Here is a 16,832-nt window from a genome sequence, read left to right as displayed (position 1 = left end):
AGGGACCGGCGAGAGCGGCAAGAGCACCTTCATCAAGCAGATGAGGATCATTCACGGCGGAGGCTTCAGCGACGACGACCGGAGACGCTTCACTCGCTCCGTCTATCACAACATCCTCAGCTCCGTCCAGGCGCTGATCGGCGCCATGGCAACGCTCGGAATAGACTTCGCCGACAGAGCGAGCGTCGTGAGTACAGACGCGTCAATCACCTGCTCATATGTCAATCATCTGCTCACACGTCAATCACCTGCTCAAGCGTCAATCACACGTCAATCATCTGCAATCATTGAGTGCAAGTGTACAATTAAATACTTAAAAAACACACATTTAATAGTTCAACTTTCTGACTCTGATATACGTCCATATTAGTATAACGAAGGAAACTTCTTTGATTTTTTTAAAAACTTTTTTACATTCAAAAAGATAACAAGTTAAGATGTTGTGAGTATATTTAAGCGTAATCATCATATGTATTTATATCATATCAAAAAATGACTGAAGAAAAGAGGTAATACAAAGTTTGACAGTTACATTTGTAAAATAAACTAGAACAAAATACTAAATTGTTAGTTTTAAATATTTCTACATAATACGTTTTAAACCCATTACCTCGAGATAAATACAGATGAAAAAAAAACGGGATTTTTTTCCCACTTCTGTTCTGAAGATTTTTGACTTGTGGTGAACCTCAAGGCTCCGTTTCAGGCCAAATTGATTTTCCAAACAGATGCACCTCCTGCTCTGTTAGTTTGTAAAGTTCAATTTGTCAGACGACCAACAATATTTTAAGTCAACCATGTTTCAAGATATTCTGACCTCTGAGAAAATACTTTATTTATAATTTTTCGTTGAGTGAAACTGGTTTTAACACCACGGCTAAATTTTGCGAGTGACCAATATGTGAATCTTGTTTCCTTGTTTGTGGTTTACGACTCGTTTGACTTGTTTGTTGTGATTCAGTGATGAGCACCTGGGTGTGTATTAATGTCCTGGGCGTGAAACAAAAGTCTTCTTTGTTTGTTATGTAACTATTTTATGACAATATTTCATCGTCGGATCATTTGCATCTTAGTGTAAAAGCGAATCATATTTTATCATTCAACAAAATACACACTTTAACTCCCTTAATGTGGTTTAACACGTATAAATAATTGATAAGTGCAAATATAGTGCGTTTTTAAACTTTTACTACTTTTTACTTTTTATCACTGATTGTGAATTTTTGTCTCCAATTTTTGGTTTGAAACTCACATCCTCCCCCAGCAGGAAGAATCTGTGATGAGTATCCCATAATGCACTGCAATAGCAAATCATTTTTGTTAAACACCGACATCTTTGTGGTTCATAGTATCCACATCCATCATCTTTGATTATTGTAGTGAAGATATTCAAGTATGAAGTAGTGAAGATAGTGAAGATATTCAAGTATGAAGTAGGGAAGACATAGAATATATTCACGTATGAAGTAGTGGAGATAGTGAAGATATTCTTGTATGAAGTAGTGAAGATAGTGAAGATATTCAAGTATGAAGTAGTGAAGACAGTGAAGATATTTATGTATGAAGTAGCGAAGATAGTGAAGATATTCATGTATAAAGAAGGGAAGACATAGAATATATTCACGTATGAAGTAGTGAAGATAGTGAATATATTCATGTATAAAGAAGTGAAGATAGTGAAGATCGTCATGTATGAAGTAGTGGAGATAGTGAATATATTCATGTATGAAGTAGTGAAGATAGTGAAGATATTTATGTATGAAGTAGCGAAGATAGTGAAGATATTCATGTATAAAGAAGGGAAGACATAGAATATATTCACGTATGAAGTAGTGAAGATAGTGAATATATTCATGTATAAAGAAGTGAAGATAGTGAAGATCGTCATGTATGAAGTAGTGGAGATAGTGAATATATTCACGTATGAAGTAGTGAAGATAGTGAAGATATTCATGTATGAAGTAGTGAAGATAGTGAAGATATTCTTGTATGAAGTAGTGAAGATAGTGAATATATTCATGTATGAAGTAGTGAAGATAGTGAAGATATTCATGTATGAAGTAGTGAAGATAGTGGAGATATTCATGTATAAAGTAGTGAAGATATTCACGTATGAAGTAGTGAAGATAGTGAAGATATTCATGTATGAAGTACTGACGATAGTGAAGATATTCAAGTATGAAGTAGTGAATATAGTGAAGATATTCAAGTATGAAGTAGTGAAGATAGTGGAGATATTCATGTATGAAGTAGTGAAGATATTCACGTATGAAGTAGTGAAGATAGTGAAGATATTCATGTATGAAGTACTGACGATAGTGAAGATATTCAAGTATGAAGTAGTGAAGATAGTGAAGATATTCAAGTATGAAGTAGTGAAGATAGTGAAGATATTCAAGTATGAAGTAGTGAAGATAGTGAAGATATTCATGTATGAAGATAGTGAAGATATTCAAGTATGAAGTAGTGAAGATAGTGAAGATATTCAAGTATGAAGTAGTGAAGATAGTGAATATATTCATGTATGAAGTAGAGAAGATAGTGAAGGTATTCATGTATGAAGTAGTGAAGATAGTGAAGATATTCATGTATGAAGTAGTGAAGATAGTGAATATATTCAAGTATGAAGTAGTGAAGATAGTGAAGATATTCATGTATGAAGTAGTGAAGATAGTGAAGATATTCATGTATGAAGTAGTGAAGATAGTGAAGATATTCATGTATGAAGTAGTGAAGATAGTGAAGATATTTACGTATGAAGTAGTGAAGATAGTAAAGATATTCATGTATGAAGTAGTGAAGATTGTGAATATATTCATGTATGAAGTAGTGAAGACAGTGAATATATTCATGTATGAATTAGTGAAGATATTCATGTATGAAGTAGTGAAGATATTGAATATATTCACGTATGAAGTAGTGAAGATAGTAAAGATATTCATGTATGAAGTAGTGAAGACAGTGAATATATTCATGTATGAATTAGTGAAGATCTTCATGTATGAAGTAGTGAAGATAGTGAATATATTCACGTATGAAGTAGTGAAGATAGTAAAGATATTCATGTATGAATTAGTGAAGATATTCAAGTATGAAGTAGTGAAGATAGTGAAGATATTCAAGTATGAAGTAGTGAAGATAGTGAATATATTCACGTATGAAGTAGTGAAGATAGTGAAGATATGCATGTATGAAGTAGTGAAGATAGTGAAGATATGCATGTATGAAGTAGTGAAGATAGTGAAGATATTCATGTATGAAGTAGTGAAGACAGTGAATATATTCACGTATGAAGTAGTGGAGATAGTGAAGATATTCAAATATGAAGTAGTGAAGATAGTGAAGATATTCATGTATGAAGTAGTGAAGATAGTGAATATATTCACGTATGAAGTAGTGAAGATAGTGAAGATATGCATGTATGAAGTAGTGAAGATAGTGAAGATATTCATGTATGAAGTAGTGAAGACAGTGAATATATTCATGTATGAATTAGTGAAGATATTCAAGTATGAAGTAGTGAAGATAGTGAAGATATGCATGTATGAAGTAGTGAAGATAGTGAAGATATTCATGTATGAAGTAGTGAAGATAGTGAATATATTCACGTATGAAGTAGTGAAGATAGTGAAGATATTCATGTATGAAGTAGTGAAGATAGTGAAGATATTCAAGTATGAAGTAGTGAAGATAGTGAATATATTCTTGTATGAAGTAGTGAAGATGAATAACATGTAAAAAAAAGGGGTGGACATTGGAAGTCTGATTTTGATGCTGTAAAGATTTTGTGTTATTTATATCCACAGATTTACTTCTATATAAAATCTACGATTAACTAGTGAATCATAAATTCCTCAATAATGATGATATTTCTCTTCCGAGGTCAAAGGTATTCGTGACTAAAAGTACTCGTAATAATTTTGCTCTTACTAATGAGAATCGTCGGTAAAAAAATGTTTTAAAAGGTTCAAAATATCATTTTTCCACAGCTTGGTTTTTAATGTTATTCAGAAGAGAGTGGAACTCTGTGGGGAGTTTAGGTTCTGATCCGTCTTTCTTAAGATCTATTTTTACGTAAAAGCATCTCAAAAGAATCCCTCGTTTTCAGGGCCACGCGGAGAAGCTGAGCCGAGTGGAGCCGGAGCATATGTCGGCTCTGGAGTCCTGGCAGGTGGACGCCATTAGACGAGTGTGGAGTGATGCCGGCGTTCAGAGGTGCTACGAGCGCAGGAGGGAATTCCAATTACTGGACTCGGCCAAATAGTAGGTTTTTATTTCTTTCCCGTGGAAAAGCATGAGCCTGCAGAAGAACTTTGGCTCCGAGGCGTTTCCTTGAATCATCGTTTCTTTTTAATGTTGTCGTAGCAAAATGTGTTTTATTCAATCTCAGCGCGTTTCATATCGTTGTGAGGGAGAAAAAAGAAGAAAAAGTGATGATTGTTGCCGTGAATCTTTCAGCTACCTGTCCGACGTGGAGAGGATCTCGGAAACGTTTTACATTCCCACCCGAGATGACATCCTGCGAGTCCGGGTGCCCACCAGCGGCATCATCGAGTACCCCTTTAAAATCAGAGCGATCACCTTCAGGTAAAGACTCTCAGTTGCCCCGAGGTTTTGGTTTCACGTCAAAATGTCGAAATCTTCTCTGGTGGAAGTGTGAAGATAAAACATGATTAGATGCGTCGTTTAATGTGATCATGACCAATAGAAGTAGTGGAGAGGGCTTGATGAGGTTTCATGAAACAGCTGATGAGTTTCATGAAACAGCTGATGAGGTTTCATGAAACGGCTGATGAGGTTTAATGAAACAGCTGATGAGGTTTCATGAAACAGCTGATGAGGTTTCATGAAACAGCTGATGAGGTTTAATGAAACAGCTGATGAGGTTTCATGAAACGGCTGATGAGGTTTAATGAAACAGCTGATGAGGTTTCATGAAACAGCTGATGAGGTTTCATGAAACAGCTGATGAGGTGTCATTAACAGCCGATGTGGTTTCATTTACAGCTGATGTGGTTTCACGAAACAGCTGATAAGGTTTCATAAAACAGCTGATGTGGTTTCATGAAACAGCTGATAAGGTTTCAAAAAACAACTGATGAGGTTTCAAAAAACAACTGATGAGGTTTCACAAAACAGCTGATGAGGTTTCACAAAACAACTGATGAGGTTTCATGAAACAGCTGATGTGGTTTCATTAAATGGCAGATATGGTTTCACGAAACAGCTGATGAGTTTCATGAAACTGCTGATAAGGTTTCATGAAACAGCCGATGTGGTTTCATGTGGTTTCACGAAACAGCTGATGTGGTTTACGAAACAGCTAATGAGGTTTCATGAAACAGCTGATAAGGTTTCATGAAACAGCCGATGTGGTTTCATGTGGTTTCACGAAACAGCTGATGTGGTTTCACGAAACAGCTGATGTGGTTTCATTAACAGCTGATGTGGTTTACGAAACAGCTGATGAGGTTTCATGAAACAGCTGATAAGGTTTCATGAAACAGCCGATGTGGTTTCATGTGGTTTCACGAAACAGCTGATGTGGTTTCACGAAACAGCTGATGTGGTTTCATTAACAGCTGATGTGGTTTACGAAACAGCTGATGAGGTTTCATGAAACAGCTGATGAGGTTTCATGAAACAGCTGATGAGGTTTAATGAAACAGCTGATGAGGTTTCATGAAACGGCTGATGAGGTTTAATGAAACAGCTGATGAGGTTTCATGAAACAGCTGATGAGGTTTCATGAAACAGCTGATGAGGTGTCATTAACAGCCGATGTGGTTTCATTTACAGCTGATGTGGTTTCACGAAACAGCTGATAAGGTTTCATAAAACAGCTGATGTGGTTTCATGAAACAGCTGATAAGGTTTCAAAAAACAACTGATGAGGTTTCAAAAAACAACTGATGAGGTTTCACAAAACAGCTGATGAGGTTTCACAAAACAACTGATGAGGTTTCATGAAACAGCTGATGTGGTTTCATTAAATGGCAGATATGGTTTCACGAAACAGCTGATGAGTTTCATGAAACTGCTGATAAGGTTTCATGAAACAGCCGATGTGGTTTCATGTGGTTTCACGAAACAGCTGATGTGGTTTACGAAACAGCTAATGAGGTTTCATGAAACAGCTGATAAGGTTTCATGAAACAGCCGATGTGGTTTCATGTGGTTTCACGAAACAGCTGATGTGGTTTCACGAAACAGCTGATGTGGTTTCATTAACAGCTGATGTGGTTTACGAAACAGCTGATGAGGTTTCATGAAACAGCTGATAAGGTTTCATGAAACAGCCGATGTGGTTTCATGTGGTTTCACGAAACAGCTGATGTGGTTTCACGAAACAGCTGATGTGGTTTCATTAACAGCTGATGTGGTTTACGAAACAGCTGATGAGGTTTCATGAAACAGCTGATAAGGTTTCATGAAACAGCCGATGTGGTTTCATGTGGTTTCACGAAACAGCTGATGTGGTTTCACGAAACAGCTGATGTGGTTTCATTAACAGCTGATGTGGTTTACGAAACAGCTGATGAGGTTTCATGAAACAGCTGATAAGGTTTCATGAAACAGCCGATGTGGTTTCATTTGGTTTCACGAAACAGCTGATGTGGTTTCATTGAAAGGCTGATGAGGTTTCACGAAACATCTTATAAGGTTTCACGAAACATCTTAAAAGGTTTCACGAAACATCTTATAAGGTTTCATGAAACATCTGATGAGGTTTCATGATACAGTGACAATATTTCCTCAGTTCTGCTCTGATCATGACCCACCAACGATAAACAATAAACAAACGCCGTCTTCTCTCGTCAGGATGGTCGACGTCGGCGGTCAGCGAGCAGAAAGAAGGAAGTGGATTCACGCCTTCGAGAACGTGACGTCCATCATCTTCCTGGCGGCCATCAGCGAGTACGATCAAGTGCTTTCAGAGAACAAGAATGAGGTGAACTGAGAGTCAGACTTTGAGTCATGTGACACAAATATTGTTTCCAAATACTTTTCTTTATTACTTGATAAGATTCGAGTCAGAACTGCTTCTATGAATCGTTTTTTTTTAACTGAATTCAATCATTTTTCTATATAATTGTTGATATATATTTTTTAAATAATTGAATGAATATAATTTGGATATATTTACCAAAATTATTTTTTACACATAGTTTTTTATTATGATACATTTATTATTAACATTTAATTATAAAAAATAAGTGATATGATTTTTATATATTTAAAGGTTCAATTTGTTGTTTTTTTTTGACTCATTGAATTCAATCATTTGTATTCAGGAAATATTCAAATGTTTTAATTTAAAAAATCCAAAAACAAATGAAACCTTATAATATACACATTATCACATATATCACTGATATACTTCTGTAGTCTATGAGTTTAATCAAAGTTTTTCCTTCCCTCACAGAATCGAATGGTGGAAAGTCTGTCTCTGTTCGAGGTCATCCTGGGATACCAGTGGTTTCAAGACACGTCCTTCATCGTCTTCCTGAACAAGACGGACATCCTGGAGGAGAAGATCATGACCTCGCATTTGAAAACCTACTTCCCCGACTACAAAGGTGAACGAGATTCATGTGACCTTGAGATTATTTTGTTTTGCATCAAAAACACGAGTTACACGACCGGATGTTTTCCACTCGTATATATATTGATTAAAACAAGTCAAGGCTGTTTCCAAACCAATGTGGAGGCTCAAGGTCGTCTGAGCTTCTGGTCACTGAAGACCACGATGTTACTCTCTGGTGTCAATTGGTGTCAGAAGTAGGATTGTCACGCCAGTCGTCCATGCAGACCAATAAAGAGATAAGAACAGTTTAAACTACTTTTTTAAACCTGAATAAAAATATATAATTCAACAAAAAAAGACACTTAAAAACATCTAAATATCTCGATATTACTCGTCTTTAACGTCCATCTTGAATCGAAGCCTCGAAGCAGAAGCATTGTCAGCATAGACAGTGTGTGCCTTTGAATTGCTCACGGTATATACAAGTACTTCCTGTCGGTATCACTACTTACTATTTAAAATTTCAATTCAAACATACTGTATAGTTTAAGTTTTTCCGTAACAATACCTAACGTGGAGACCTCAATCCAAGATGGACGTTACAGACGAGCAGTATGAAGGTATTTAGATGTTTTTTAAGTGTCTTTTCGGACGAAGATGAAGACGAAGACAACTGAGCTCCAGTCGCTACATTAAAATGAACAAAACATTTTTGTTTACAACTCTAAAAAAGAACTCTGAAAAGAATTCCAACTGTTAGTCGACTATCACATGTGATGTCTCCAATAGCGCACTTCTCTAAGTGCACTGCTTTACAGTACACTGTGTGATAGCGCACGTACTTACGACCGGGTAGTACTGTCTCGAATCAAACTCTGTTGCTACACACTTACAGTGTAGTACTGTCTCAAATCAAACTCTGCTGCTACACACTTACAGTGTAGTACTGTCTCAAATCAAACTCTGCTGCTACACACTTACAGTGTAGTACTGTCTCAAATCAAACTCTGCTGCTACACACTTACAGTGTAGTACTGTCTCAAATCAAACTCTGTTGCTACACACTTACAGTGTAGTACTGTCTCAAATCAAACTCTGCTGCTACACACTTACAGTGTAGTACTGTCTCAAATCAAACTCTGCTGCTACACACTTACAGTGTAGTACTGTCTCAAATCAAACTCTGCTGCTACACACTAACAGTGTAGTACTGTCTCAAATCAAACTCTGCTGCTACACACTTACAGTGTAGTACTGTCTTGAATCAAACTCTACTGCTACACACTTACAGTGTAGTACTGTCTCAAATCAAACTCTGCTGCTACACACTTACAGTGTATTACTGTCTCAAATCAAACTCTGCTGCTACACACTTACAGTGTAGTACTGTCTCAAATCAAACTCTGTTGCTACACACTTACAGTGTAGTACTGTCTCAAATCAAACTCTGCTGCTACACACTTACAGTGTAGTACTGTCTCAAATCAAACTCTGCTGCTACACACTTACAGTGTAGTACTGTCTCAAATCAAACTCTGCTGCTACACACTTACAGTGTAGTACTGTCTCAAATCAAACTCTGCTGCTACACACTTACAGTGTAGTACTGTCTCAAATCAAACTCTGCTGCTACACACTTACAGTGTAGTACTGTCTCAAATCAAACTCTGCTGCTACACACTAACAGTGTAGTACTGTCTCAAATCAAACTCTGCTGCTACACACTTACAGTGTAGTACTGTCTCAAATCAAACTCTGCTGCACACTTACAGGAAATGACTCGACAGCTTCTATTTAGCTTCAGTTTAGCTTCAGTTTAGCTTCAATTTAGCTTCAGCTTAGCTTCAGTTAAGCTTCAATTTAGCTTCAGCTTAGCTTCAGTTTAGCTTCAGTTTAGCTTCAGTTTAGCTTCAGTTTAGCTTCAATTTAGCTTCAGTTCAACTTCAATTCAGCTTTAGTTTAGCTTACCGTTTGAGTGCGCATAGTACACTACATTTTCGCGCAGTGTGAAAGCACTTGTGTACTCAGAATATAAAATAATAATAAAAATAATAATAATAATAATAATAATGGGGACCTTCATCTATGGAGGTCACTTGGGTCAGCTTGGTTCTGTGACGGGTCTACGAGGGTCCTACTGAGATCTTCAAGATGTTTTAGTTAAAATAACGATAAATATGTCAACAACAATAAACATGAGTACACACGCGCACACTAGAGAAGTACAACAGTTATTAGTCTTTTTCATTTTTTAAAAGTGTTTTTTCCTGCCCAAGGCATCTTTACTGTCATCACGTCTGAGCTGAACTAACCAGTTTGAAAGTATGAGACACAAATGCAGACACTTGAGGTTCTGTCCCTGAGGACGAGGAAACTGTCTCGTGTGTGAAGAACTCGTGTGTGTCGTCACAGAGACTCACATCAAACACAAATACACACAAATATATTACCGTGATTTTAATTCGGCTTTTTATTCTGCGCGTCATGGTCGAGTTGTGATGTTTTTCCGAATGCCCTAAAACAAATATGTTTGTGGTATCCCTTGTGTTATCTCGGGGTCAAGTTGGCCGAAATGCCCCAAAACAAATATCTTTGTGGTATCCCTTTTGTTCTCTCAGGGTCAAGTTGACCCAAATGCCCCAAAACAAATGTGTTAGTGGTGTCCCTTGTGTTGTCTCTGTGTCAAGGTGACTCGAAGGCCTAAAAACAAATGTGTTTGTGGTATTCCTTGTGTTATCTCAGGGTCAAGTTGGCCAAAATGCCCCAAAAAAAATGTGTTTGTGGTATCCCTTTTGTTCTTTCAGGGTCGTGTTGACCCAAATGCCCCCAAAACAAATGAGTTTGTGGTATCCCTTTTGTTCTCTTAGGGTCGTGTTTAACCAAATGTTGGTTTATTTTCCTAAAGCTCTTCATTTTAATATCTTTTCTTTTTTTTTTTACCTTTTATTTGTCTATTTTAGGTGTATTTGGTTTTATAAATTTCACAGCGAATTTACATAATATCTTTTAATAAAATATACTAATAAATTAAATTAATATTGATTTATTTTATTTTAAATAGTAAAATATATGAACTATGCAATGTTTTTTTAAATCTTAAAATAAATTGAATCATAAAAAAAATTATATCCAATAAAATAAAACCTAAGCATGTTTTTTTTCAACGTCCATGTATGTATTTATTTATTAATGTATCTTCACCGTGGACTCTTCTTCCTGCAGGACCACAATGCAACGCCACGGAAGCCAAGAAGTTCATCCGCAAACTGTACGAGAAGCAGCTGGAGCCGCAGAAGTACTTCTACTCACACTTCACCTGCGCCACCGACACCAAGAACATCCAGTTCGTCTTCGAGGCCGTCAAGGACAAACTGTTGAAGGACAACATCGGCGACTTCAACCTCATGTAGCTCCAGCGTGGCAGGAGCTGAACTAAAGGACACGGTCGCCAAAAGTCAGGCGGGAAGAATGTTACGGAACCTGTTGCTGAACCTGGAAACTCTCCCACTTTAGTATTTATGTCGGCGTAGAAACTTCATTCCTGTCGACTGTATCGTTTCAGGCGATCGTCGAGCGACTTCACGAGTCCAGGAGGGAAATATTTGTCTGTTTTTATAAATTAATATAATGTGAATGGCTGTTGTTTATGTTGGTAGAAGCAGGAAATAAACAAATCATGTCGTTGTGTAACAGTTCGAGCAGGTGAAGCGACGCGAACATCATTCCACGGAACTGCTGTCAAAATAAAAGGAAGATTGTATCTTGTAGCTTCTCGTCAAACAGGGCGAGTCATGAGGAGTTTACTGGTTTCGTTTAAGGTGTTCGAGGAGTAGATTCAAATAAATGAAATACAACATGATGAATAAAATACCATTAGAATCATTACGTAACAGAGGGAACTTACTTACATATGAAGTTTAATAAAGAAAATGACACAATAAAATAATATTAAATTACTGAATCATACATTTTTGTTATTTATATACTTACTAATACTCAAATGAAAGGTGTTTTTTTTTTATTCTTTATTATTATTGAACGAAGGCGATACTATTTTTAATATCATTTAACCATTTGTTTTATCTCCCTTTTGCTGGCTCACGGGCCTCTGGGTCACCTTGACCCTGAGATAAGTAAGTAAGTAAGTAAGTAAGTCATTTTTATTTATATAGCGCTTTTCTAGACCAGGGTCACAAAGCACTTAAACAATCAAAAGCACACATTTAAAAATACATACAAATGTAAAATCTTTAAAAGCTCAAGATATAAGACAAACACAGCAGCAACAAGAAAGTTAAGAAAAAGCTCAAATAAAAGTGTGTTGAGATGTTTCTTTAAGGAGTCAGTAGATCATCAAACACAGATGTTTCTTGAAGGAGTCAGTAGATCATCAAACACAGATGTTTCTTTAAGGAGTCAGTAGATCATCAAACACAGATGTTTCTTGAAGGAGTCAGTAGATCATCAAACACAGATGTTTCTTGAAGGAGTCAGTAGATCATCAAACACAGATGTTTCTTGAAGGAGTCAGTAGATCATCAAACACAGATGTTTCTTGAAGGAGTCAGTAGATCATCAAACATAGATGTTTCTTGAAGGAGTCAGTAGATCATCAAACATAGATGTTTCTTGAAGGAGTCAGTAGATCATCAAACACACATGTTTCTTGAAGGAGTCAGTAGATCATCAAACACAGAGATGTTTCTTGAAGGAGTCAGTAGATCATCAAACACAGATGTTTCTTGAAGGAGTCAGTAGATCATCAAACACAGATGTTTCTTGAAGGAGTCAGTAGATCATCAAACACAGATGTTTCTTGAAGGAGTCAGTAGATTATCAAACACAGATGTTTCTTGAAGGAGTCAGTAGATCATCAAACACACATGTTTCTTGAAGGAGTCAGTAGATCATCAAACACACATGTTTCTTGAAGGAGTCAGTAGATCATCAAACACAGATGTTTCTTGAAGGAGTCAGTAGATCATCAAACACAGATGTTTCTTGAAGGAGTCAGTAGATCATCAAACACAGATGTTTCTTGAAGGAGTCAGTAGATTATCAAACACAGATGTTTCTTGAAGGAGTCAGTAGATCATCGAACACACATGTTTCTTGAAGGAGTCAGTAGATCATCAAACACAGATGTTTCTTGAAGGAGTCAGTAGATCATCGAACACACATGTTTCTTGAAGGAGTCAGTAGATCATCAAACACACATGTTTCTTGAAGGAGTCAGTAGATCATCAATAACAGAGATGGTTCCAAAAGCTTAGGAGCAACAGTCTGGAAGGATTTCTCTCCTCTGGTCCGGAAGTTCAGGAACCATCAGTAGATTCTGATCCACAGACCTCAGAGCCCGAGCTGGGGTGTAAGTCTGGATCAGATCACTGATGGAAGGTCTGACCATGAATAGATCTGAAAGTAAGAACCAGAATTTTAAAAGGATCCTGAAAGAAACTGGCAGCCAGTGAAGAGTTTTAAGGAGAAATGTGAGTTCTTCTACTAGAGCAGGTCAGATAGTCTCTGGGGCTCAGTTGGATCAAATGAGCAGTAAAGGCTCCAAAATGGCTTGAATTCATTGGGAAAAACACCAATAGAACGGGAGAGGTTTATCATTTCGGTAACCCAGGGGCCAATTACATCAAACACTTTAATAAAGAGTCTACATGGAAGGACGTTGGAGATGCAAGAGGAGGGTTTCATTTTGCGCACCAGTGCCGAAATATCAGCCAGAGTCACAATGTTAAAAGAGGACCACAGGCTGGAGACAAGTTCAGTGACAGCAGAGATTCCACACAATAACACAAATGTTAAACAACTTGCTTTTACAATGTAAAAAACAAACACAATTTGCACTTTGTATTAATGGTTATTTGGTTCTAATTCAGTTCTATTCCTTTTTTATTATTTTTATTATTTTATTATGCATATCTTTTATTTGTAAATATTTTTTATTCCATTTTATTCTATAAACGTTTGGATTTGAAAATATAGAATAAAAGGAATATAAAAATATGGTAACTAAAATACAATCAGAAAAGTTACATAAAAAGGGCATAAACAATTAAATACATAATTAATATAAATAAATTACATCATATTAAATTAAACAATAATACATTAAATGTATTTTATCTTATTTATATATTTACAGACTACAGATTATTATGTTTCTGAATGTTAATATTTAAACGATATTTCAAAAAACAAAAATATTTGTACTGTGAAGTAATGTTTATTTGGTTGTAATTCAGTTCCATATTTATTTTTATTTATATAATGTATTCACTCATTTATTTATTATTAAACATAAATTGATTAAATATTTTATTTAAATTCTAAAATAATTTATTTACTTTTTGTATAGTTAATTGTATTGTTTGATGCCTTTTTTTTCCTATTTTCCTATTTATTAATTAAGATTTCTTATAGTAGATGCAGTGGGTATTTGATATCTTTTTTATTCGTACATTTTATTTAGTTTTCACCTGTAAATAATTCTTTAATCTTCTTTTAAAATTCTATAGTTTTTTTTTATTTTTTTATTTAGACTTATTTACGTGTTTTTTTCCCCCACTGATTTAATGATATTAATCATTATTAAAATAAATTAATTCCACTTGTCTGCTGTCAGGATAAACTTCACTTTATTTATTATAGAATTTTAATAAAGTATTTATTTTAGTCAAATCATTTAACATTTATATACCAAAACTTAATCTAATTTAATTAGATTTCTATTTTTAGAACGTATCCACACCACTAATAAATCCTGTGTTGTTTTTATGATATTGTTATATGACGACATTATCAAATAATAAAAATGGAAGGCGTCTCTCGTGCGTCTCTTTTATCTAACTAGGTCAAGCGAAGAAAACTGATTAACTCCAGGCGTGTCCACTTCCATCACCGACAACCTTTGCACCAAACTTGCACAATAAAACTTCGGATCTTCTTCTGGTCCAAGTGTCCGGCGGGAAGTCGGCAAGACTTAATTCTGTCCCTCTGGGTATTGCACAGGTGAGTAGGAATTCAACCATGATTTCACCTGTTGCTCAGGTTGTTGTCGCGGCACAGATGTTTCTCAAGGGGTCGTGACCCTCGACCTCAGGGGTGATAAACTCACCAAGTTACAGCGTCAGGCCTTCAGGGCTGATCTGCTGCAGAGAAGAAACTCTCTCACGGTCGTAGAAGCAACAGAGTCGTCGAGTCAGGAAAGTGAGTCCGGAGGGCGTTCGTCTCTCTGGGCAACAAAAACAAACAATTTAGGACAGAGCAGAGAAAGTTCCTGGAGCTTTTGAAGAAGGATGATCGTAAATATTTATCTTAAAACAATAAACTATCATTATGTTTGAGACTCTCACTCTCGACTTCCTGTTCAAAGCTGCTACGAGTGTGTTTGTATTAATGTGGCCCCTGGAGGACACAAGTAACAACAAAACTGATGCTTTTTTATTGACTGCAAATCATGGAGCTTCACTTTAACCCTTTTGTTATTTCAAGTACTTTCTTTCTTTTGGCTTGTATCAGAGCCATGAGAAACAATGACAAATATTTTTTTTAATAATAAAATAAATAGTTTTCTTTTTTTCAAGCAATCGAATTAAGAAAAAGCACAACAAAATAAGTATATATAAAAATAAATAAAAAATAAAAATGAAATATATATATATATAAAAAGGTTTTAAATATTTTTAACTCATAGCCTCTACAATTAAATTAAATTCACCCAATTATGCATATTTAAGTTTTGAATTTAAAAGGCTAAGAATTAAATTTCGAAAACCCAAATATCTGCATGTAAAACATTGTTTTCATTTCATGAATTTTCTTTTCATTTCGTTTCTGTCTTTTTTTGAATAATAATTGTTTTTGTATTTCTTAGTTCTGTATGTATCTATTCAGAACCCCAATGCAACACTTATTACCAGTGTTGATGATAGAATAGAATGAACCTAATAAATAAATAACGATGCTACAATCAAACCTAGTTCCTGGAACTATTTCTTTATATTGTCATTATGATTCATCTTGTTTAAAATAATAATAATAAATATAAAAAAACGAGTGTATTAAATAACAGTTAAAAGTGTTGAGTGACAATAATAATAAATATTAAAAACGAGTGTAATAAATAAAAGTTCAAGTGTTGAGTGACAATAATAATAAATATTAAAAACGAGTGTAATAAATAACGGTTAGAAGTGTTGAGTGACAATAATAATACATATTAAAAAAAACGAGTGTATTAAATAACAGTTAAAAGTGTTGAGTGACAATAATAATACATATTAAAAAAAAGGAGTGTATTAAATAACAGTTCAAGTGTTGAGTGACAATAATAATACATATTAAAAAAACGAGTGTATTAAATAACAGTTAAAAGTGTTGAGTGACAATAATAATAAATATTTTAAAAAAACGAGTGTATTCAATAACAGTTCAAGTGTTGAGTGACAATAATAATACATATAAAAAAAACGAGTGTATTAAATAACAGTTAAAAGTGTTGAGTGACAATAATAATAAATATTTAAAAAAACGAGTGTATTAAATAACAGTTAAGAGTGCTGAGTGACTATAATAATAAATATTAAATATAAACGAGTGTATTAAATAACAGTTAAAAGTGTTGAGTGACAATAATAATAAATATTTAAAAAAAACGAGTGTATTAAATAACAGTTAAAAGTGTTGAGTGACAATAATAATAAATATTTAAAAAAACGAGTGTACTAAATAACAGTTAAGAATGCTGAGTGACTATAATAATAAATATTAAATATAAACGAGTGTATTAAATAACAGTTAAAAGTGTTGAGTGACAATAATAATAAATATTAAAAACGAGTGTACTAAATAACAGTTCAAGTGTTGAGTGACAATAATAATAAATATTATAAAAAACGAGTGTAATAAATAAAAATTCAAGTGTTGAGTGACAATAATAATACATATTAAAAAAAACGAGTGTAATAAATAAAAATTCAAGTGTTGAGTGACAATTATAATAAATATTAAAAAACGAGTGTATTAAATAACGGTTAAAAGTTTTGAGTGACAATAATAATAAATATTAAAAAAAAAACGAGTGTATTAAATAACAGTTAAAAGTGTTGAGTGACAATAATAATACATATTAAAAAAAAGGAGTGTATTAAATAACAGTTCAAGTGTTGAGTGACAATAATAATACATATTAAAAAAACGAGTGTATTAAATAACAGTTAAAAGTGTTGAGTGACAATAATAATAAATATTTAAAAAAACGAGTGTTTTAAATAACAGTTAAAAGTGTTGAGTG

At 34.6% G+C, this 16,832-nt stretch overlaps 1 protein-coding gene across 1 annotated transcript in view; it reads left to right on the top strand.

Annotated features, from left to right (window-relative positions):
- The window catches only part of LOC148079109 (guanine nucleotide-binding protein subunit alpha-14-like), a 19,801-nt gene extending 8,335 nt beyond the window's left edge, over positions 1–11,466 (top strand). Inside the window, exons 2-7 of the mRNA XM_087790581.1 lie at positions 3–187; positions 4,109–4,263; positions 4,459–4,587; positions 6,823–6,952; positions 7,427–7,580; positions 10,751–11,466. Of these exons, the coding sequence (XP_087646707.1) occupies positions 3–187; positions 4,109–4,263; positions 4,459–4,587; positions 6,823–6,952; positions 7,427–7,580; positions 10,751–10,938 (941 nt within the window). The 3' untranslated portion in view covers positions 10,939–11,466. The remainder of the gene's footprint in view (positions 1–2; positions 188–4,108; positions 4,264–4,458; positions 4,588–6,822; positions 6,953–7,426; positions 7,581–10,750) is intronic.
- Positions 11,467–16,832: the final 5,366 nt, after the last annotated feature.

Source organism: Callionymus lyra, chromosome 5, assembly GCF_982586985.1.
Source record: "Callionymus lyra chromosome 5, fCalLyr1.hap1.1, whole genome shotgun sequence".
NCBI lineage: Eukaryota > Metazoa > Chordata > Actinopteri > Syngnathiformes > Callionymidae > Callionymus > Callionymus lyra.
The sequence above is the reverse complement of the archived record's forward strand: the minus strand, read 5'-3'. Positions and strand labels throughout refer to the sequence as shown.